Below are 22,840 nucleotides of genomic sequence, written 5' to 3' on the forward strand. Positions count from 1 at the left end.
GGGCCCAGATCGGGGGTCCTTGAGGTTGAAGTTAGCCGAAGGGCTCCTGGGGGCCTCACCCAAGCTTCTGGAGGAATCCACAGGTGGGTGCTGTCTCAGACACCCGCCCCAGGACAGAGGTGGACACATGGGTCTATAAACCCTTCAGAGGGCGGGCCGGCCGTGTGGACGTGCACCCTGGGAGACCTGCCCCGAGGTCCCCATGCCGTCCGGAGGGGACAGTCTCCATCTCTGCTCTGCCCTCCCATCCTCCTGTCTCCTCTGTGTCTCTCTCCCGCGTCTCCTCCTGGCTTCTCTGTCTCTGCCTCCCCACTCCTCCTTTGCCTCTCTTGTGCCCCTTTCGCCCTGCCAGCTCTCTTTCCCTTCCTCTCTCTTCCCCGGGGTCTCTCTTCTCTTTCGCCCTCCTTCCGTCCTCTCGGTCAATGGCAACCCCGTGGAAATGGACCTCAGATCTACGCGTGTCCAGCCCCCATGCCTCCCTCCCCCCCACAGCTTCACGTCCATCACCCACATGGTCCATGAGGGCAGAAATGACCCAGCTAAAGCCCTGATGCTTTTTCTCTGCTTCCATCACAAACCCAACAGCTGCAGAGGACCTCCTTCCCAGATGCTCATCAAGGATTCAAGGATCCCCTGGCACTCAGGGAGGTTCCCGGGGAGGCCCCCGGGCCTGCGGAGGGGGACAAGAGCTGTCTGGTTTGGGGGCATGGTGTTTGTCTCCTCCTCCTTCCCCTCCTCCTCCCCCCAGCTGCCCTGTCTCTGCCACCCTAAACTGACTCACTCAGATGAGAAAGGGGGGAGGAGGAGGAGTTGGGGTGGGGTGGGGTGGGGGGAGGAAACCGCCCTGGTCGGCTCCTCGCTGTTTGCCTGGATGCTCTCTGGAGCAGGACCAGCTCCTTACAGAGAGAGGCTGCTGGGCACCCCAGGTTGGCCACTCGCACCGCGCTCCCGAGCTCTCTGGGCTCCAAGTTGACCGCAACTTTTCCAAGAGTATCTGAAAGGCCTGAATAGAAACATCGGGGGTCCTGGGACCCAGCGGGGCAGAGAGGAGTCTCCCACCAACCCCCATGCCCTTCCAGGGACCGGCCTGGCTAGGGGTGCGCTGTGGCGGGAGGACCGCACCGCTTGGGCTTGGCCGGGACAAGTCTTGCAGGGAGGCCTCCTTGCTCACCGCGAGGAGCTCGGGGGAGGCGAGGCCCAGGGGACGGAGGGGGGTCCGCTGGGGGGTCCGAATGGCAGGAGGAGCAGCGCCGGAGGGCTGGGCGCGCGGCACTGGTGTGCGCGCAACGCCTGGGGCTGTCTCCACCTCTTCGGGCAAGTCGGACCTATGAGTGCGCGGCTCGACTTACAGCTATCAACAGCCCGGGCGGGTGAGCGCAGTGAACGCCGCCGAGGGGGGCTCGGGACCCTCGCGACTTCAGCGCAGGACCCCAGCTGTAACGCCAGCGCCCGCCTCCGCCCTCAGAGCCCCGCGCCCCGCGCCCCGAGCCGCCTCTCCACGCACTGCGGAGGCGCTCCGCGGGCCGGCCGGCCAGCCCCGACGGGATGCCCACGGCCATGCTCCCCTACGCTTGCGTCCTGGTGCTTTTGGGAGGTAGGTGCCCCCGTCCCCCCCACCGGCTCGCCGCCTAAGTTCGGGAGGGAGGGAGCTCGCCGTCGGGCTTTCCTTGGGAGGTCCGCAGGGACTGCTGTGGGGGCCTGCGCACGGGGCGGGCGGTGCTGTGCCCCGCGAGCTCTTCCTCGGCCTCCCCGGCCAGCACCTGCCGCTCCTCCGGGGTCCTTCCGCGCCCTGCGCCCCCGCGTACCGTGTTACCGTGCCTCGTGCTCTCCCCTCCGCACCGCCGTGCTGTGTGCCGTCGGGGCCCTGACTCCAGGCGCCTGCCGGGCCCCCAGGGGGATCCCGACCTCCAGGAAGATGTGGGAGGACCCCAGGCCCACTGAAACCCCCATGGGAAGTTATAAACCCCAAATCCCTCCGATCTGGGCTGCAGGATCCGGTCTTGCCCACTGAGTCCTGAACTGTGGGTGTTCAGGGTTTGTCCCCTGCAGCGGAGCTCGGGGGAGAAGTTTGGGAAGGTGCAGTGACCCTGAGCGCACACTGTGTCCGACGAGCCTGACGGGGAGGAGGGAGGACAGCCAAGGGACTCCAGGTAGAGGAGGCAGTGCTTTCTCCAGGACTAACTGCTCTCCCGCTGGGTGGGCACAGACAGAACTCTCTACAAATGCCAACTGACCACACTACGTCACCACTGGCCACAGGGGCGAGACCGACCATAGTCGTGGAAGTGTGCCCCATCCCAGGTTCACCCCCAAGCACCTTCGCATCGTGAAGGGTTAAGAATCCTGGCCCCGGAGGGGCGCCTGGGTGGCTCAGTCGGTTGGGCGTGCGACTTGGGCTCAGGTCACGTTCTCACAGCTCGTGGGTTCGAGCCCCGCATCGGGCTCTGTGCTGACAGCTCAGAGCCTGGAGCCTGCTTCGGATTCCGGGTCTCCCTCCCTCTCTGCCCCTCCTCCACTCACGCTCTGTCTCACTCTCTTTCTCAAAAATAAACATTAAAAAAAAAATTTTAAAAAAAAGGAAGAAGAATCATCTTGGCCCTGGAGTCAGCGCACCTGGCTCAGAAACCAGATAAGGCTTCGTATCAAACCTGTGTGGCCTTGGGCAGGCACGTCCATCAGCTGTCTTAGCCTCAACTTTCTCATCTGTCAAATGGGCTTACAGAATCCTCCCTCTGCCTGGGATTGTTGTGAGGGTGCGAGAAGGTATGCAGGGGAACCCCTCAGCACGCTGCCTGGGAGCACTCTCCAAGCTGGCAGCCGGGTGCCACAGGGCAGGGGCCACCGGCCACTCTCCTCCACTTGCGGGCAAGGAGCAGTCTGGGCCACCTACAGGAGCTCATCCACGAGTCTTTTCTTCCCAACCCCAAAGTTCTAAGCAAGATATCTGAAGAAGAGAGGGAAGGGGTCCGAAGGAAGGTCGAGGGAGGGCCGGGTTGGCAAGGTGGGGCGTCTCAGCTACATCCATCAGAAGGGGCTACATTTCCCTGCTGCCAGGGCCAGGGGTGAGCAGTCACTCGCCCGTCCTTTGCCCGGGACTCGTCCACCAATGCAAAACCAGGCCAGGGCTGCCCTGCTGGTCCATGAGAGAGGGCGGGAGAGAACGAGTGGAGGGCGAGGGGAGAGCCCGGCCAAGGACGTCCGCACTTTCCTCTGGGGGCTGAGGTGGGAGGAGGGCGGGGAGGAGGCTCCCCCCACCATCGGCACCGCCGGGATGGGGCCATCAAGAGCAAGAGGGCAGATTGCCCCAGAAACCTGCAGTCTTGGTCACAGCACAGGGCTGTTGTCTTTGGCAGGCCCCGCGCTTCTCGTCATGCTAATAAAATCGCTGAAGTTCAGCATCGCGGCTGGCTCTCGGGGAGCCCGGGCGCTTCACTCCTTGGCGACCTTTTGCCATAGCGAGCGCGACAGATTCCACAGGAGAGAAGCCAGGAGCGCCTGACGGGCCCCGGGGGGCAGACGGGGATGCCCCGGGACCCCCGCTCGAGGCAGACGCTGTGGCTGGAAAGGGTGACGGTCCCCTGCGGGCAGCCCTTGCATTTCCCTGCTCGTAACTCGGGCACCGTCTGCGGCTGAACACTTTCTTCAGAAGTTGTTTTCACCCCTGGCTGCACCTCCCGGCAGCAAGACCCTTTGGCCTTTAGTGAAAGGAAACAGAACCCCGTTAATCCTCCAGATACGTCCATCATTTAGGCCTCCGGTTCTGCAAATCTGCTATCGGATGGCAGGCACACCAGGGGCCCCACCAGGCGAACTCCTACTGAGGACACGCGCCTGCACGCCGCCAGGGTTGCTCAGCCCCAGTACTACTGACGTCGTGGTCCACACCATCCTCCGCTCGGGGGGCCGTTCCTTGTACCGGCAGGATATGTGGCGGGACCCCTGGCCTCTCCCCTCCCAGATGCCAGCAGCAGCAGCTTCCCAGTTACGACGACCCAAAGGGCCTCCAGACAGTGCCCAGGGTCCCCCAGCTGCAAAGCCGCCCCGGCTCGAGGACCACTGGAGTGGATCAATCCAACTCAACTGGTGGCTTTTCAAAAGAAATCTACCAAAATCACCGGGTCTGATGAATTTTGTTATTCTTGCTTGGAGCAATCAGGAAATCAAAGGCACAGTGGGGGCCCCAAGAAAAACAAGGCAGCTTAGGTAGTTTCTAATTTGGACGCTGATTTTTTTTTTTCCTCCCTCCCTCTTGTCTCTGAAAACGTCCTCCTCCTCGGGGATGACGGGAGCGCGGCTGTGGGTAGCGGTCTAGTCCCCCCGCTGCAGCAGAGACCTTCCCCCCAAGCCCTGCAGTGCCAGACGGGGTCCTGTGCCAGTTCACCAGCTTCCAGCACTGGTTTGCTCCGCAGCAATTTCTGGCTTCTAAAAATCTCCTTACTCAGCAAGTGCTGCTTGAGGGGGAAAACGAAAAACCACAGCCTCTTTTTTTTTTTCCCCCCTCATTTGTATTTCTTTTTTCTAATTTCGGTCCTGCTTTTATCTCGAGCCATATTCTCTGTGATGGCAAGTTATCGTTTCAAGACAGATTAACTAAAACAGAGTCACAGGCTGTTCCGTAATAAATGAGTTGTCGATGTGGGACTCCCTTTCAAAACCGAGAGTAAAAACTGGGAAGAAAATTAAGGACGCTCATCTGAAGATCGAATGCGGACGAAGATCGGTAATTACATTAGTTACTTAAAAATTTTTTTAATGTTTTTTTCATTTTTGAAAGACGGAGAGAGACAGAGTGCAAGCAGGGGTGGGGCGGAGAGAGAGGGAGACACAGAAGCCGAAGCAGGCTCCAGGCTCCCAGCTGTCAGCACAGAGCCCGACGCGGGGTTCGAACCCACGAACCGTGAGGTCATGACCTCAGCCGAAGTCGGACGCTTAACCGACTGAGCCACTCAAGTGCCCCTGAGTTAGTTATTTAAAACATAGACAGGGGCACCTGGGTGGCTCAGTCGGCTCAGGTCATGATCTCACGGTTCGTGAGTTCGAGCCCCACATCGGGCTCTGTGCTGACAGCTCGGAGCCTGGAGCCTGCTTCGGATTCTGCGTCTCCCTCTCTCTCTGCCCCCTCCACCATTCACACTCCGTCTCTCTCTCTCTCTGTCTCTCAAAAATAAATAAACATTAAAAAAAACTAAAAAAACAAAACAAAACACAGACAGCTGTCATAGGAGACTTCCTCTGGCCGCACAGGCAATGGCTGGGGACAGATCTCGGTGGCCAGCTGTGTTGCTTATCTCCTGACCGGGGGTCTAATCTCCAAATTCAAAATAAGCAGCTCCAGGCAAATATAGCAGCTTCCTTAATTTCAAAACCATCTGGATGGCAGACCCATTAGAAGCCACACATGAAGAAACATTTGTGCAATGTACTGGAAGTTAACTGTGTTAATGAAAGCTTCAAGCCAGAATGAGCCCCTGATGAAACTTCCAAGGCATATCGCTTTCACCGCCAAAGCCGGTCTAGAAAATGATCGATAGCCCGATGCAGGGAAAACAGGACCCTGAAATCGGATTGAACTTGAGGACAATGGAGCTGAGACCTAAATTCTGAAGTTGGCACCAGGGGCTGGCCATGAGGTGTGGCCAGACGTGTGGTGTGGTCGTTGCTTAGGCCCAAGTGGCTTTCGGGAACCCTCCGTGCAAAGCCAGTCCCCCGTCCTCCTGGGATATTCAGACAGTTTCCAAAAGACCCTGATGCAGGAAACCAACCGTACGACCCAGTAAGTGAGCTGCAGAACACGAACGGGCGGGGAAGGTGCCACAGGGACTAGCATATCCCAGCGAATGTCACACCTCCCAGCTGGAGGGGCCGCCTGTGGTCCAGGGGGTACCGAGACAGCACGGGGGAGGGGGTGCGGGACCGGTCCCCACCCAGGCCCCCCCTCCCCCACCTGTGCGCCCGGAGCCCGGCCGGGCGTGGCCGAATCCAACGCACGTTTTGTGTGCTGCAGACAGCTTGAGAGCGGCATCTTGGGAATTGGGACGGACCTGGTCCCCACCCCTAGCTCTGGCGCCGATTCTGTCCCCGATGTCCCCATCGGTCAGTGGGGAATAGCCCTAGCCTTCAGGCGGTGCTAGAAGGGTTACCCGAGAGGATTTGAGGCCAGCGCTCGCCCCAGAACCTGGTGAACCCTCCGTGCTCTCCCTGCAAAGAGCCAGACCCTGCACGAATTTCTCCAGCCCTGCAGAGGAAAGAGGCAGGCCCCGGCTCTCCGCCAGTCGCCGGTTCAACCCGAGCTTGAGCGAGTCCCTCAACGTCCGCCTGGTTCCCACTCGGATGGCCTGCATGTCCTTGAGGACACCCGTGACCGCTGCGATGGGACCGGCAACCCTGACAAAACGAGGCACGCCCCCCCCCCCCCGAGAGAGTGAACTGGGCTCAGCCGTCCTTGTGCGCTGCCTCCCAGAGTCCCGCAGCCTCAGCCGCCGTCCCCAGGCCCCTCCTCTGCGAAATGGGAGCGCTGGCCGCACCCGGGGCTGCCGTCGGGTGAGGCTGACGAAAGCGGCTGCCCAGCAGAGACGCCCAAGTGAGGCTCGTCTCGGCGACCGGGCACCGGGGGCCTCGCTGGGTTCGTGTCCCTTGCTGGTACGCGGCGTTGAAGACAAGAACAAATCAGGCAGCCCCCCGTCCTCGTGGAAGCCTGAGTCAAACGGGCGAGGAAATCTTCAGTAGAGCAACTGATGACAAAATGATGAACCCCATAGAGAGGACATCCAGGGGCACGGAGCCCAGGCGGAAGGCGGCGGAGTGGGGCGGTGCCATGCGAGCTGAAATCTGACCAAAGAGGAAGCGATAACCGGAGGAGGAACATCCACGGAGAGGGACCGGCATGTGCCAAGACCGAGGTGTGAAAGGAAACAGTGATGTGCTGGGGGACCAGAGAGGAGGCCCCCGGGGCTGGCGAGGGGGGAGCGGAGGGGCGGGGGGGTGGCTGTGGGTGAGCTCGGAGGTTGGCAGGGGCTCGATCAGAGAGGGCCTCGAGGAGGAGTTGGACTTCGCCTCGAGGGCAGTGGAGGGTCCACTGAAGGGTTTTGGCAGGGAAGGAACCCGCTAGTGAGTTCCCCATCACGGGAGGCATCCAAGAGCGAACGGAATGATGTGGTGGGGGGGGGGCTGCTTCGGTGAGGAAGCTGCCTGGATTTGCCTCCAGCCCTGAAAGCCTCTGAGCCTAAGGAGCTCCACCAACAAGGACACATGCTTTTGACTGTGGTTTTGGCCCCCTGCAGCCTCCCCGAATCCCGAGCCTCGGAGTCATGCTGGTAAGGGCGGTGGGCCATCTGAACACGTCCAACAGGCCCACGCTCCACGTGGCACCCACGTCAGCACACGCACAGCATTCCCCGGAGGAGAAGCAGGGGTGGGAAACCCAGCCTCCCCAGCCTCCAGCCCTCGGTCATTACTCTGGCTCCTCGGTCCTCATTTCTCTCCCCCTCATCTAATCGAGGCTGTCAGCCACTTCCGGGGCGGGGGGTGCATTTTGAGATTGAAAATGCTCATATCCTGTCACGATACAGGCTGTAGGAAAGCGTGCATGGGACGCCGTCGCAGCCAGACCCTCTGTCCAGCTCAGCGCGTTCTCCACTCACCCCTCTTCCTTGCGACTCTGTCCTCTCTCCTCTCCTTCTGGTGCCCGTCAGTCCCCATCGGACCCTCGTCCCCACACATTTCCCAGACAAGCTTTCTTCCGCCTCGGAGAAGACGGCGGCCGCCAGTCACCGCCGTGACGCAGTCACAAGGAAGTCCCTTCTACCACGGTCTCCTCGCACACACGTGCCGTCCCTTCCGTTTGCCGCACTGGTCTTCCCCCAGCCTCCCCTTCACCCGTGCATCTGGGTGTAAGTTCTTCACAGTGGAACTGCCGTGGCAAAATGTGTGTGTTAAATTCTTTCACTAGCCTTCCTTCCAGATGGGTTGCACCAGTTAGCGCTCCCCACAGATGGCCTCGGACAGCACCAGTTCCCAACCTTGCCAGGCCTCGTCATTATCAGTCTTCAAAAATCTTGCCAGTGGCGATGCTTGCTTGTTTGGATTTGCATTCCTTTAATGACGAGCAAAGAGGAACGTCTGTTTGGATTTTCATGGACCCCTTGAATTGATTTTCCTGTGAACTACTGTCTGCTCATATCCTTTGCCCATTTTTATATTGACCTTTTGGAGAACATCTTTTCTTCTTGTTGATTTGTGAGTGCTCTTTACATAGAGAAAACAAACGGTCTCCTGTGTATGTTGCTGTTTCTCGCAGCCGTCCACTTGTCCACTCATGCTTCCTAAAAGGGAACTTGCCAATTCCTCAGCCTTTTCGCTTCTACTCCATTGGAACATGTGCAAGGGCGCATTCATAGGCTATAAGCTAAACGTGCATTTTTCCCCAGAGGGACGGATAGATGGCCGGATGTTCTTACCATAAATGGCCACATGTTGAGTGTATGTGTGGGAGAGCAAGACCGACTTTCCTTGGGGAGAAGGGCATAGCTCAGGGGGCCGTGCCAAGCACACCGCTCGCTTTGCCTCATTCTTGTGACCTCCCTGTGTGATGGGCACATTTCACGGAAGACAGAAGCAAGATCACGCGCCCAGGGTCATCCGGCGGGAAGCCCAGGGCCCAGACTCGCGGGCCACGGAACTTCATGCCTTAACCAACCACGCCCCGCCAGTGAGGGCCCGGCTCCAAGCCCAGGCAGGGGCCTCCCTGCCCTGCTGCCTTCCTCCACGAGCCCGCGTGAGGTCTGGGCACCGGGAGACGTACTCGCCCGAGGCATCGGGGCCCTGGGGCCCGACCAGGTAGCCAAAGGGCCCACCGTGGTGGGTGGTCTGATGCCGTGTGTTCCAGGCAGAGGATTTGGGAAGTGTTTCTGCGTCGCGTCCCACGGCTGCCGTACAAAGTGCCGCCGACTGGGTGACTCAAAACAACGGGAAGTCACTGCCTCGGGCTTCTGGAAATTTGAAGTCCCGGTGGGAGCAGGGCCACGCTCCCTCTGAAACCCGTAGGACAGGATCCCGTCTTGCCCCTCGTGGCTTCTGGTGTTGGCTGGCAATCCTCGGCCTCCCCTGACTTTAGATGCAGCCCTCCAGTGTCTGCCCACGCCGTCACGTGGCTGCCTCCTGCGTGTCTGTCCCTCTTCACCCCTTCTTGGAAGGAGCCCAGTCGTCTTGCCGTAGGGCACCCCTCCTCCGGTATGACTTCCTCTTAACTATTTACGTGTGTAATGACCCTATTTCTAAATAAGGTCACATGCCAAGATACTGGGGGGTAGGATTCGAACATATTTTGGGGGGGGGGGCTGCAAATCTGCCCGCGACGCCTTGTGTTGCATCCGAAGGACCCACCCGTGGGTGGGACGGCAGCGGGTGTTTCTGGGAAGTGGAGAATCTGGAAGTCATGTCACCGGTCTGCGGCTGAGAGGTGGGACGGGCTCAAGCTGGACCCAGGGACCCAAGGAGGGAAGGGAGGCCGGGAGACCAAAACCTAAATATTCCAACTCGAGGCAACGACTTGAATAAATTTGGAGGGAATTACGCACCCACAAAAAAATCATATGTCAGAAAACCACACTGAATGATACGGAAAGATATTTTTGATAAAACATTAGAACAGAAACCCGGTATCTATACATTTGCTCTCAGGTTTATTTTCACTGGTGGGGGGTGGACGGGGGCATCCTTATTCTTTGAAAATGAACTAGACGAAGATAGGCGAGTGAGTGGTTATCTCTGGGAGGTGTGATTATGGGTGATTTCTCTGTCTTTGTGTATTTCCTACAGGATCAATTCCATCTGGGCTGGGTTTGCAGCCTCCCAGAGCCACAGTCCCCCGGGTTTGCCAGGACCCCCCCCCCGGAAAGTCTGGTTGGAGAAGTCATGAAGGCTGGGGTTTGCTCAGCCTGCCCCAGCTGCGGGGTGAGGGCCTGGTGTCGGGTCCCAGGCCTAGAGAAGCTCTTAGGTGCCCCTGTGCCCTGTGAAGTACATGGGGCTACAGGACAGGGGACTAGAGTCCGTGTAGGGTGACTGAGGCCAGGCCATGGCTCCGGATGTATCCGTATCAGCAAAGGCTAACGTCCACCGGGCACCTGCTGTCATTAAGCACTTTAGGGGACATAACGTTATTTCTTCTCAGCCACTTTGTGATTCGGGTGTTGCTGTCATTGCCATTTTTTCAATGTTTATTTATTTTTGAGAGAGAGAGGGAGACCGAGAGAGAGAGCATGCGCGCCCTAGTGGGGGAGGGGCAGAGAGAGGGGGAGACAGGGGATCTGAAGCGGGCTCCTCGCCGACAACAGAGCCCGATGTGGGGCTCGAACTCTCGAACCTCGAGATCACGACCTGAGCCAAAGTCAGATGCTTAACCACCCAGGTGCCTCTGTCATTGTCATTGGACCCCCAAGTGAATGGAGGCCACGGGGTTAGGAGGCTTCTCAGGGGCAGAGGCCTGGACAGACCGGAGCCTGTGGGTTCGTGGTTGTTCAGGAGCCATCCAGAGCACGCGAGATGCCGGACCCTGTGAGCCCAGGGAGCCTCACTGCTCCCTGGCAGACCAGAGGGGCAAACAGTCTCTGCATGGGCAGCCCAGGGGCTGAGGGACCCACTTCTCACCACACGGGAGAACCAGGGAAGGTGCGGTCCTCACCAACACCAGGGAGATTCGCTGCGTTGATTCCTTGGCCCTGAGGAATCCCCCACCCACCCCCCTTCTCAAGTCCTCTTTGCCCGACGCAGAATGTGATGGACAAACGCCTCCTTCTGCTCACAGCAAAATTCCCCCGTTGACTCTCATCCTGGAGGACTTGGCAGTCAAGGTGCCTCCCCTCCAGCTGGGGGAGGAGTGTCAGGCTGGGCAGATAGGGTGCTGGCTCCGGGACCTAGAATCTCCGTGCAGTGACCGGAAGCTTGGGTGCACCCTGCCCACGCGGGGTGTCCTAGGGACACCGTAGGAGAGTTCCCACCAGCCGGGTGCAGGGCACCGCTGAGGTCAGTGCTCACCCACGCTCTTCTAAGGAGTTCCCTCTCGGTTTGCTGAGTGAGGCGCGGCTTCTGTGGCTTACAACCAAAGCACCCACCCGGTGCCTCCAATGTCCATTTTGAGACCGTGCTCTCTGAGCAGTTAGCTGGATGGTGTGCATGCTCTGGTCTCCATCGTTAGCTCTCCCCAGAGCTCCATGTGCGTTGCAAAATCTGGGCTGCCGTCCCCCAGCCTTAATGCTAAATTATGCAGAGAAGGGGAAGAAAAACAATAGCTCACACCCAACCCCACTCTTCCCGAAAAAACATGCCTAAAAACGGAGAGCAAGACACGGATGTATTTAGCTTGGAATCACCAGCGACCGCAGCAAAACTAAATTGCTTGTTCTTTGAAATATACAATTAGAGTTGTTTTAACATGTGTTTTTGGTGGTTGGGTGTGGTTTCTAGATAGTTGGAAACTTAAGTCTACTGTTTAGCCCGTCAGCTTTCACCAGATCCGTTGGGCTCCAACTTCCTTCCCAGCAGCCCCCAGTGACTGCAACGAAAACCAACTTGCCAGTGAGCAGGGGTGCCTGGCACCTTACAACGGCGGACCTTCGGCCTGGTTTTTTCCGCCCCGGTCTTACCACGCTTTTGCGTCTTCGTCGGCCTTTTGCGACGGATCCATTTAAAGGAGCCACTGAGGGGCGCCTGGGTGTCCAGCACTTGGTTTCGGCTCAGGTCCCGCTTCGGACCCCGTGCCGAGCACGGAGCCTGCTTGCGATTCTCTCTCTCCCTCTCTCTCTGTCCCTCCCCAGCTTGCTGTCTGTCTCTCAAAATAGATGAGAGATAGATAGATAGATGGATGGATGGATGGATAGACAGATAGTCTTTAAAGTAACCACTGAAATCCCAGACAGGGTAACTCTGTGCAGCAGCATCATTCTCCTGGCCAACCCCACTCCGAGCGTTCAGGGCTGGTAAGCGCCTGCTGAGGGACAATTCAGAAACTGTGTTCTGCTGTTAACGGTGCTTAGGGACCGCCCGACTTCCCATCGGAGCCCCCCAGGTACATGTGAGGAGCTAAGTCCGTTCCTATGCAGAGCATTCATTATTGCCGACGGGGGCCCAGGGAGGACGGGCTGGGGCCTGAGCCCCCCCAGACCCTCTAAGGGCTTCACCAAGGACACAGATTCGCCTGGAATTTACATATCCGTCTCCAGGGCGATCCTCCCGGGAGCCTGAGGCCAGGGTTTCTGCAGTTCATTACTGACAGGGCGAAACACAGGGTTCACCCTGTTTACATAGGTTAATTTGCTCGGAAAGTTCTTTTCTTTTTTTATCCCGCGTCAGCACAAAGACACACTTGTCTCCCTTCATGCAACTTCATGTAACTTCAACTCAATGGTGTATTTCTTTGTCCGAGTTTTCAGTTCTTCAGCAGGCATTCGGGCGGTGCCTACTGTGTGCTAGACACCTGTCCTACACCCTGGGGGAGGGGGTGACGCAACAGTAAACAAAACGGGTGTGGCCCTCACGGGGCTCACATTCCAGTTCCGCGCGGGGCTTGGGGCGGGGAGGGGGGAGCAGGCAATAAGGAAAGAAATAAACGAGGAAATGACTGAGGGTGACGTCTCTGTGACAAGAAGAGAAGCCAGGGGGTGGTGTGACCCACCAGGGGCCGGGCTGCCCGTGAACCTGGGAGGAGGCCACTTTGGAGCTCGCTCCAAAAAGATGAAATGAAAAGAAGCTGGCCATGGAAAGATCTAGGATGAAGGGAACCAGAGTCGGGGACTCAGCAGGTGCAGAGGCCCGGAGACAGAAGTCACTTTGGTCGGTTTAGGGAACGGGAGGGAAATCTGGACAGCTGGAGGAGGAGAGGGTGACGGTCAGAAGGGAGGGCAGGCCAGCTCGTGCGGCGGTAGAAGGTCTTGGACAAGGTTGTGGTCAAGTCCGATGGCAAATTTAGAGGCTCAAAAGGGCTGTCCGGCTGCTGGACGGAGAATGGGTCTCTGGGGGGCAGCGGGGAAGGCTGGGCTGCACTGGCGGAGATGGGCAGAGCAGAACTATCTCTAAATACATGCGGAGGCAGAGCACTAGGACTCGTCGGTGGACCGGATGCGGATGCCGTGAGAGTGTCCTGGGGCTGCCAGACCAAGGTACCGCCAACTAGGGCTTAAAACAACAGACATGTATTCTTTCCTAGTTCTGGAGGCTGGAAAGTCAACGTATCGGCAGGGCCGTGCTCCCTCCAAAGGCTCCAAAGGAGATTCCTTCCTTGCCTCTTCCAGTTTCTGGTGGGTCTGGGTGTTCTCCGGCTTTTGGTCACCTCATTCCAGTCTCTATCCCCGTCTTTACACGGCATGGTTCCCTACGTCTTCTGGGTCTGTGTCCCAGTTTCCGTCTTCTCAGAACACCGGTTATTGGACTAGGGCCCCCCCCTCATCCAGTATGTCATCATCTTAACTTGACCACCTCTGCAAAAACCCGATTTCCAAGATCATATTCACGGGTACTGGGAGTTAGGACTTGAACGTATCTTTCCAGGGAGCACAATTCAACCCACGATAGGGGGTGACGAGATGACTCCCAGATGTGTGTTCTGCTATCAGGAGGATGATAGAATCTGGGGAAGACTGTGGTGGTTGGACAACCACGAACTATTGAGTGGGTTGTCCGCTCTACAGGAGCGAAATGCTATCTGTGTTCCACAAGCCCAGCCAAGGGCCCTGGTGGGGACTGTGCCTGCCCGGAGGGTCACCGTTTTCTAACTCATTGTCCAAATTCCTTACTAGCCTTAGGGGCTAGCCGTAGCCCAAATGGATCGGGTCGGAGGTGGAGGAGATCAAGAATCCGGATTGGCCATATGGTGCTCAAGTTATCCGAGAACAAGGATGTTCTTAGCTATGTTAGCACTCACAGAAGGCACCTGTCTGCTGAACATAGCCACCGCCCCTCCTTCACAGAGACCGTGGAGGTGGCTGCAGAAGGGTGACATGACAGCCGTCATGTGGATGTGTGAATGACAGCAGTCACAAAATCCTAATGCAGGTGGCAGACTCCGTAAGAGCATGGGCTGCCCCCCTCGGAGACTCAGTGAAGGTCTCCCTGAGCACAGGAGTTTTGGTGAGGTCCTGGGGGCACAAGTGGGAGTTGGCCAAGAGGACACGAGGAAGGGCGCTCTGCCGTCATTCCTGGCTCACCGCGGTGGTAGGAGGCAGTCAGATGGAAGGGGACAGGTCGCAGAGGCCCCCAGCCCGGCCCAGGAGCTTGGGCTCCATCCGGGGCCAGTGGGGCACCGGGGGGGGGGGCGGTGATAGACTCGGCTCAGCAGAGCAAGCTCATAACAGGCTCCCTCTGACAGCCTGCATGGTCACAGAGGCTAGTTTTCTGTTGCTGTTTTTTAACTAGATGTCGTCTTTCTTTAAAAGCCAGAACTATCAGATTCCGAAAGGCCTGGTGCATAGTAGGCACACACAGAATACCTGCTGGGAGATTAAATGGAAGCATTCTGGTGTGGCCAGGCTGTGGGTGAGGCCAGGGCGGGTGACAGAGCTGAGCAGGCCTGAGTATTTCTGAGAAGGGTCAGTACTTCTGAAAGGACGCAGAAGGTTCTGGAGAAGGAGAGGGGGCGGAGCTTGGGGGGAGGAGCTGGGGGAGGGGTGCAAGGCAGGGGGAGGGGACTCTTCTTGAGGGAGGTGGGATCCGGAGACAGGGATGTCACCCCCAGAGTCGGGCCAGCGGCTCTGGGAGATGAGGAAGGTTTGAAAGGGACGCCGAGGGGAAGGGAAGCAGCTGACTAGGAGCGGCTTGGTCCCCTGCACGTCTGGGGGCTTCTCTCCAGCACCTGCTGGGCAAGGAAGGTGGGTCGGTGCATGATGTCCATGAAACCAAACACCGAGCTGGTGGCTCCGGGAGGGCAGGCGGTGGACAAGAGTGAGAAATCGGGGCGGGGGGGGGGGCATGGGTGTGGTCGGCGGGAAGCCCCCCCCAGTACCCCTTCCCCTCCTCTCCCACCATTCCTGAGTCCCTTCTGCTGGCCCAGCGTCGTCCAGCCTCCCTCACAGCTGGCGGGCCACCGGCTCCGTGATGTGTGTGACTACCAGGACGGGCACGCCTGTCCCTCCTCCCACCTCCCTGCCCCGGTTGGAGATGCAGACACGCTCGGAGTCCATTGGGCCGGACACACAGGCGACGGTCACACCGAGGCATGGGGCAGGCAGCCGGGCCTGTGGAGTAGAAACCAACTTCCAGCCGGCGTCAGCCACAACCGCGTCCCCATCAGCGCAGTTGGTGCGGGAAGTGAGGGAGGGAGGGCTGCGGGCCCAAGGTGGGGACCGGCCGGACACTCAGAGGGACACACGGTGGAGACAAGACTCCAGGGAAGGGGGGCAGGGGGATGTGAGGGCAGAGCCCACGGCCTCAGCGAGGCAACATGACATCCACCAGGAGGTGACCACCAAGGGCGGAGCTCCAAGGACAAGGTGCTTTGGCCTGATGGAGGCGGCAGAATATTCTAGAAGCAGCACTGGCTTAGGGTCTGCAGTCAAAGACGCTGTTATTCAGTGGGAGAACAAGTTTATCAGGGATGGGGGTGCCGGTTCGGCCGGTGCCCAGACCAGGACAGAAGTCAGGTGGCCAGTTTGCACGTGCTCTTCTAAAAGTTCTCCTTAAGACTCTTTTCCTGTAAGTGTCTGACTTTGGCTCAGGTCATGATCTCGCGGTTCGTGGGTTTGAGCCCCGCGTCGGGCTCTGTGCTAATGGCTCAGAGCCTGGAGCCTGCTTCAGATTCCGTGTCTCCCTCTCTCTCTGCCCCTCCCCTGCTCTCTCTCTCTGTCTCTCTCCCTCTCTCTCTCTCAAAATAAACATTTTTAGAAAATTAAAAAAAAATAAGACCCTCTTCCTGGTCAAGTGTGTCCCTGTCAGCACCCCCCCCCGCCCCGGACCAGTGACAGGCGACTGTTCTTTTTTCAGAGGCCAATTCAAGAAAACCAAGGATGTTAATGGCCTCCTTTTTTTTAGTCTTTTTTTTTTTTAAGTTCATTTATTTATTTTGAGAGCGAGAGAGTGAGTGAGCAGAAGAGGGGCAGAGAGAGGTGGAGAGTTAAATCCCAAGCAGGCTCCATACTGTCAGCACAGAGCCTTAAGGGGGGGGGGGGGGGGGCTCGAACTCACAACCATGAGATCATGACCTGAGCCGAAATCAAGAGTCACAAGCTTAACCGACTGAGCCACCCGGGTGCCTCCCTGTTTTTTTTTTTTTTTAAACTCCAAGAAATTATATCCTTGTTAATCAGGAAATGTGATATTTGGGACTGCACTCACACCCTCTAACAGGCTAGGTTCCCAGCCACCGAAGGGGCTCATTTTAGAGGCTAACACTTGAGCAGCACACAGCCAGCCGACACGAGGCTCTGATTATCATGCCGGCCCCTCTGAACAAATTTCATTATTGAGCAAGACACTTCTGAAGCTAGTTTACATTGTCTTTGCTTGGCTGACCTTGTACGCTATTGAATTGGAAAATGTAGTTTGTATTGTAAGGCCTCTTAATAATGTATTTTTTTTTAAACAAGGGACGTTTCCATTGCAAATGAGACAAAGAACACCATACTTAGCACAAAGAATGCCTCCGTCTGTTTTGAAACATAATTTTCATTAGCCAGGTTTTTCACCGTAACAGGATTTAAATTTTATTTTAAACACAGCCTGCCCCCCCCAACCCGAGAACACATATTTATTTATATTCCTCCATTTAAAAAGCTGTGGAAAGATACACAAACTAATAATAACAGTTGCTGCCAGGAAGGGGCAAGGATGTTGAGAGGCTGTTGTTTCCCTACGCTGGATTATTTTTTAATAATGAGAATATATTAATAGAGGCAGGACCCAATCCTGCGAGTGGGGGTATGTGTTATGGGTTGAACCGTGTTCTGCCACACACACACACACACACACACCCACCGCCAAATTCATACTTGAAGTCTTAACCCCAACCCACTACCTCTGACTGTGACCTTTCAGAGGTGATGGAGTTAAACTGAGGTCACTGGGCTGGGTCCTTACTCCACCGAGACCAGCATTCTCATGCAAAGGGGAGACTTGGAAGGCATGTGAAAACACAGAGAGAAGCCCAGGAGAGAAGCTGCAAACGAACCAACCCCACCTACACCTTGGTCTGGGACTTCCAGCTTCCAGAACTGGGAGAGCATCCGTTTCCATGGTGGAAGCCACCAGCATGTGGTGTCTAAGGGCAAGTCGCGAGCGGGTCCAGGTTCCTCCTCTGTGGAGTGGAGTGTTCAGATGGATGCGAGCTGGACGCGGAGCCGCGGCCTCTGGATCACACCCACCTCCTCCAGTCTCCACCCAGGCTGCTTTTATGCCTGCCCTTACATCTGCTCTCCCACCGGCACCACCGGACGCAAGCAGTTGGGAGGGATCCGTATCACCGGATCTCACCCACGCTGTCCACTTCCAGTGACCCACACGTTCTCTGCCTTCTCTCGTTCGATTCTCTGGGCAAGTCCCTGAAGTCCTCGGCACACCTTGTCAGGCCCCCCCGGCCCCCTCCACCGGTTCCCCAAACTGACTCCACCCCTGCCGCCTCCACGGGACTCCTTCTGGACTCACCCTGCCTTCTTCCTCCTCCCCCCTCCCTTCTGGAGGCCACCAGCGACAGGTTCAGCCCACCCTGCTCCCCTCATCTGTTCTCTGCTCCCTGAATTTGCTCCTCTGTCCCTTGCAGGCTCCTGCCCCTTAACGTTTACTTATTTTTGGAAGACAGAGACAGAGGGAGAGCAGGGGAGGGGCAGAGAGAGGAGGAGACACAGAATCCGAAGCAGGCTCCAGGCTCCGAGCTGTCAGCACAGAGCCCAATGCGGGGCTCGAACCCACGGACCGTGAGATCACCACCTGAGCCGAAGTCGGAAGCTTCACCGACTGAGCCACCCAGGTGCCCTGGCTCCTGCCTCTTAAGGTAGGGCTGGTCAGTGGGCCTGGATGCTGGCCACTCGTGCAATTTTAAACGGCCTGGTAGCCACCTTGTTAAAAGGTAAAATGAATGAAATGAAGTTATATAATTACATATTTCAATTAATGTTTAATTATCTTTCTATTTTCTTTAACCCAATATATCTGAAGTATTATGATTTTGACATGTAATCCATATTTTAAAATTATTGAGATAGTCCCATTCTTTTTCCACAGTAAGTTTCAAAGTCTGCAGTGTATTTTTACACTTAAAGTACATCCCATTTCAGACAGAAAATTTCCATATGAAACACTTAATCTTGGGGCACCTGGGTGGCTCAGTCAGGGGGGGGTCCAACTCTTGATTTTGACTCAGGTCATGATCCCAGGATTGTGGGATCGAGCCCGGAGTCAGGCTCTGTGCTGAGTGTGGAGCTTGCTTGAGATTGTCTCTCTCTCTCTCCCTCTGCCCCTCCCCAAGCTCACGCTCTTGAAAGGAAGGAAGGGAGGGAGGGAAGGAGGGAGAGAAGAGAGAAGGAAGGAAGGAAGGAAGGAAGGAAGGAAGGAAGGAAGGAAAGAAAGAAAGAGAAAGAAAGAAAGAAAGAAAGAAAGAAAGAAAGAAAGAAAGAAAGAAAGAAAGGGGGAAGTGAGGAAGGAAGTGAGGAAGGAAGGAAGGAAGGAAGGAAGGAAGGAAGGAAGGAAGGAAGTGAGGGAGGAAGGAGGAAGGGAGGGAGGAAGGAGGAAGGAAGGAAGGAAGGAAGGAAGGAAGGAAGGAAGGAAGGGGGAGGGAGGGAAGGAAGGAAGGAAGGAAGGAAGGAAGGAAGGAAGGAAGGAAGGAGGGAAGGAAGGAAGGAAGGAAGGGAGAAAGGAAGGTACGAAGGAAGGAAGGAAGGAAGGAAGGAAGTGAGGGAGGGAGGGAGGAAGGAAGGAAGGAAGGAAGGAAGGAAGGAAGGGGGGAAGTGAGGGAGGAAGGAGGAAGGAAGGAAGGGAGGAAGGAAATGCTGAATCTGTATTTAGCTTTGAACCTATGGTTGAAACAGACATGCACTTACCCATGTGGTTCCAATAACTGAGTTGAATTTCCGCTTTCAAATTTAAATTAAAGATCTAGTTTCTCAAAAGAGGGACCTTAGGAAAAAACTAAGGAAATCTGAATCAAGCATGAGTGTCAGTAAATGACAATGGTGCGACATCAGTTCGTCAGCGGTGACGAATGTGCTGGGCAGCGTGAGAGGTTGATAGCAGGGAAGTTGGGGATGGGGTTCGGGAGGACTCTGTCCTATCTCCCCAACTTTCCTGTAAATCTGGAACTCTGCTAAATCTCAAGTTTATTCATCTTCAAAAATCTCAGCTCCTCAGTCACGCTGGCCACACCACGCAGATCGGCCACATCGCCTCTGAGGGTCTTGGCCGTGGCCCCTCCCGCTCACGTGGATGCCCGCATTTCCTGGCCTTGAGCCTCGTGAGGCCCAGAGGCGTCCTTCCTGATCGATGCCTCGGGCTCTCCTGGGGCAGCTCACCCCCGAGCAGGGGGAGTCCCGGCCAGGGCCCCAGGCCTCCCTGGAGACCCGGCGAGAAGTCAGCCCCCAGGCCAGACTCTGGCCCGGACCTGCCCCTCGGGCCTCCACTCCTCGGGCACAATGGGAGCCCCCAGACACCTCAGCTCGACTCCCTAAACACCCAATCATCATCCCCCCCAAAACCTGGTCTGCCTCCAGGGCTCTTGGCTCCAAGGGCCCCCTGAGCCCTCTCCCAGCCCACCCCTGCAGCTGCCCCTCTCAGAGCCTCTCCCGCAGGGTCGCTCTGCAGAGGGACCTCCTGACCAGGTCCCTGAGCTCAGACACTGTAATGCACACACGCAAATTTGAATGGTGACTTTTTTTTTCAGAGTTTGGGTAACCTATTTTTTTTTTTTCACTTGAGCATAGATCAGAGTCTTACTAACAACGCCCCCTTTCCTCTGTGCAAGGCCCAGGCCTCCCCCATCCTTGCCCGGCTCACCGGGAAGCCCCTGAGGGGTCTCCTCCTGCCCCCCTCCGCCCCCTCTACCGCGCTGAGCTTGAGGCTTCCTCCGCTGCCTCTGCTCCCAGCGCCCTGCAGGGGCTTCTGGGGCCTCTGGATAAAGTCCAAACTGCCCCGAGCCTCAGGCCACCGCTGCCCCCTGGCCCCGCCCTCCCCTTTCCCCGCCGGGGTCTCTGCACTTGCTGTTCCCTCAGCCCAGCTGGGGAGCCCCCAGCTCATGCCCGCGTGTCACGCCCCAAAGGCACCTCCCCGGGCCCCCGTCTTGGGGAGCCCTCCTTGCTAGGCCTTTCAGGGGAACCCTCCCGATCTCCTTGGACACGTCAGGATTTGCCGCCGCGTCTCATCCGCGAGCACATGTGAACCGCGTCTGTCCCCGCGTGCACCTGCGGGCAGGACCTCACACGAGCCCGTGGAGCGCACGCGGCACGGCCCCCGCCCCGCCCACCCCACAGCCACCGTTGCCCCGGGGTCTGGCTCCCGGGCAGGGCTGGGAACCCCTCTGGCGCCACTTAGGCGTTTTGTTCCCATTCACGGCCCTCCCACGCGTGACCCGGGGCTGGGCGCAGGTTACTGCGAAACGAAAGCACTAATTGCACAGACTAAAACTTCTTTTCAGGATTCAGAAAACCAACCTGAACCCATTAACCCCGGGGGAAGCGGGACTGAATAGAAATGCCCCCTGCCCTCATCTGCTCATAAAAATAGTCGTAAAGAGCGAGCGGCTCCCCCCACCCCCACCCTCTGTCACGTGGTCCTCACTGCCGGCTCCAGAAATGAGTGATGTGGCTGCGTTAGCCCCCGGCTGAGGATGCGGAAACGGAGGTGTGGGGAGGGGGCCAGGTGCCCACAGGCAGGCGAGCGGTGACCTTGGAGCTGGGGGTCCTGCCCCCGCGGAGCCGGCTGTGTGCACGGAGGCAGCTCCTGCTGTGCCTGGGCCGGGGAGGGGTCCCACCGCGGCCCAGAGCGGTGGACCCACGCGCTCCTCCCTCGGTGCCGCGACGGGACCACAGACGCGGGTGGAGCTCTTCCCCACGCGTGGGACACCACGCGGAGCGCTTCACCTGCCTGTCGCCCTCAGCAAGCCCTGAACCCGTGGGACAGATGAGGAAATCGAGGCTTCCTGGGGTGAGGCACCAGCGTCTCACCCAAAGCCACAGAAGCTGGATTCCAGGCTAGCTTTGTCCGGCCCAGCCTGGGCTCCGGCCGCGGGGCACTGCGGCCACGGCCCATGCCTTTAAGGGACAGGTGTATGCCGGGGGTCAGGGAGCAGTGAGGCCCCTGCCTGGTCCCCTAGGAGAAGCACGCCTTCAGCCGGGGGGAGGTTAATGCGGTTCACAGGTCACTCAGTGAGACCCCGAGGCCCTGTGCTGTTGTGTGCAGGTTCCAGCTCTTTCCCACACTTATCTGCAAGAGGGCCGGCCTTGTGGGCGCGTGGCCTGGGCCTTCACCCAGGGCCCCAGGCTGAGAGTGGCCTTGCACTGGGTTTAATGCTCTGCTATCGCTCTCCTGAAATTCTTCCGTTTCTGAACATGGGCCCCGCGTTTTCAACATGCGCTGAGCCCTGCAAATCATGTAGCCGGTTCTGGCGGCCAGTGTTTGCTGTGAGACTCTGGCAGATACGGCAACAGGCTTGGCGGACGACAAGGGGAGCAAGACAGAGGCATCCCGGCCCTCCCTAGGCTCACAGTCAGCTGCAGGGGCCTGTGGTCAGTGAATGCCCTGACCTGCACTGACAGTGGTCAGTGCTGGGAAGGCAGTGGCCAGGGTTTCCATGGTTCCCTGTAGGTTGGGGGGAGGGGGGAGGAGGGAAGGGCGGCACAACAGGCTCTAGGGGGCACCAGAAGGCCCAACTCAAGATAGGGTCATGGGAGGCTCCCACCAAAGAGGGAGCTGAAGGATGAGAAGGAGCCAGAAGGTCCAAAAAGAGCATCCCTGGGACAGTGCCAAGTTCAAAGGCCCTGGGGTGGTTACAAGCTGGGTGCCTCAGGCATTTCAGGCTGCTACAGCAAATACCACGGACAGAGAGGCTTGAACATGTGGTTCTCACTTTGGGGACCTCAGAGGCCCAAGATCCAGGTACTAGCAAATTCTCAGTCTGGTGAGGGCCCCCCCGCTCCTGGTTTACCTTCTTGCTGTGCCTGGGGGTCTTGCTTATTCTTGTAAGGGAACTAATGCCAGCGTGGGGACCCCACGCCCATGACTACATCTAAACCTGTTAGTATCTCCCAAAGGCCCCACATCCAAATGCCATCACACTGGGGGAGCAGGGCTCCAACAACCGACATTGCGGAGGGTACAAGCATTCAGCCCATCCCCGCGGGTCGATAAAATATTGACCGGAGGTCGGTGTGCCTGGCGCCAGGCGCCAGGAGAAAATGATGAGGGGAATCCCAGGCCAAGGTCGGATTTCTTAGGACTTGCAAATGGGAAGAGTATTAAACAGGAGAGCAACTTGATCGGATGCACGTTTCTACGACCTACTACTTGATAACAGCAAAACTCCGTGTCCTCTGAAATGTAACATAAAATGAGCACCTGTGAACCCGTCTCTCGCACGATGACCCGGGACCTCGCCAGCGTCTTTCTCCACCTGTCGGCTTCCCTTCCCTTCCTTGTGTTTATCCGTCCTTGCATCTTCAGGGCACGTGCGCCCGAATGTACATTTTAAGCCAGGCTCGTTCTTGAGCTCTGTGTTCCTGCTCACCGTATACATTCTTCTGCACCCACTTACGTCACTCCGTACTCTGTTTCCACCATGTGGGGGTGCTGTTGGATGTGGCCACAGTTTATATCCATTTTTCACTGCTGTATAATGTTCCAATGGATAAGGCTGCTACAGGTTACTCTTCTGGTCTTT

The 22,840-nt window shown here is 57.5% G+C and overlaps 1 protein-coding gene across 2 annotated transcripts in view; it reads left to right on the forward strand.

The window, feature by feature from the left end:
• The first annotated feature begins 818 nt into the window (after nt 1–818).
• The window catches only part of APCDD1L (APC down-regulated 1 like), a 54,752-nt gene continuing 32,730 nt past the window's right edge, over nt 819–22,840 (forward strand). The window contains exon 1 of one of the 2 annotated variants that reach the window (XM_045053444.1): nt 819–1,594. In XM_045053444.1, the coding sequence (XP_044909379.1) occupies nt 1,328–1,594 (267 nt within the window). In that variant the 5' untranslated portion in view covers nt 819–1,327. The remainder of the gene's footprint in view (nt 1,595–22,840) is intronic. The other variant, XM_023251069.2, reaches the window with a different exon arrangement.

This window comes from Felis catus, chromosome A3, assembly GCF_018350175.1.
Source record: "Felis catus isolate Fca126 chromosome A3, F.catus_Fca126_mat1.0, whole genome shotgun sequence".
Classification (NCBI taxonomy): domain Eukaryota; kingdom Metazoa; phylum Chordata; class Mammalia; order Carnivora; family Felidae; genus Felis; species Felis catus.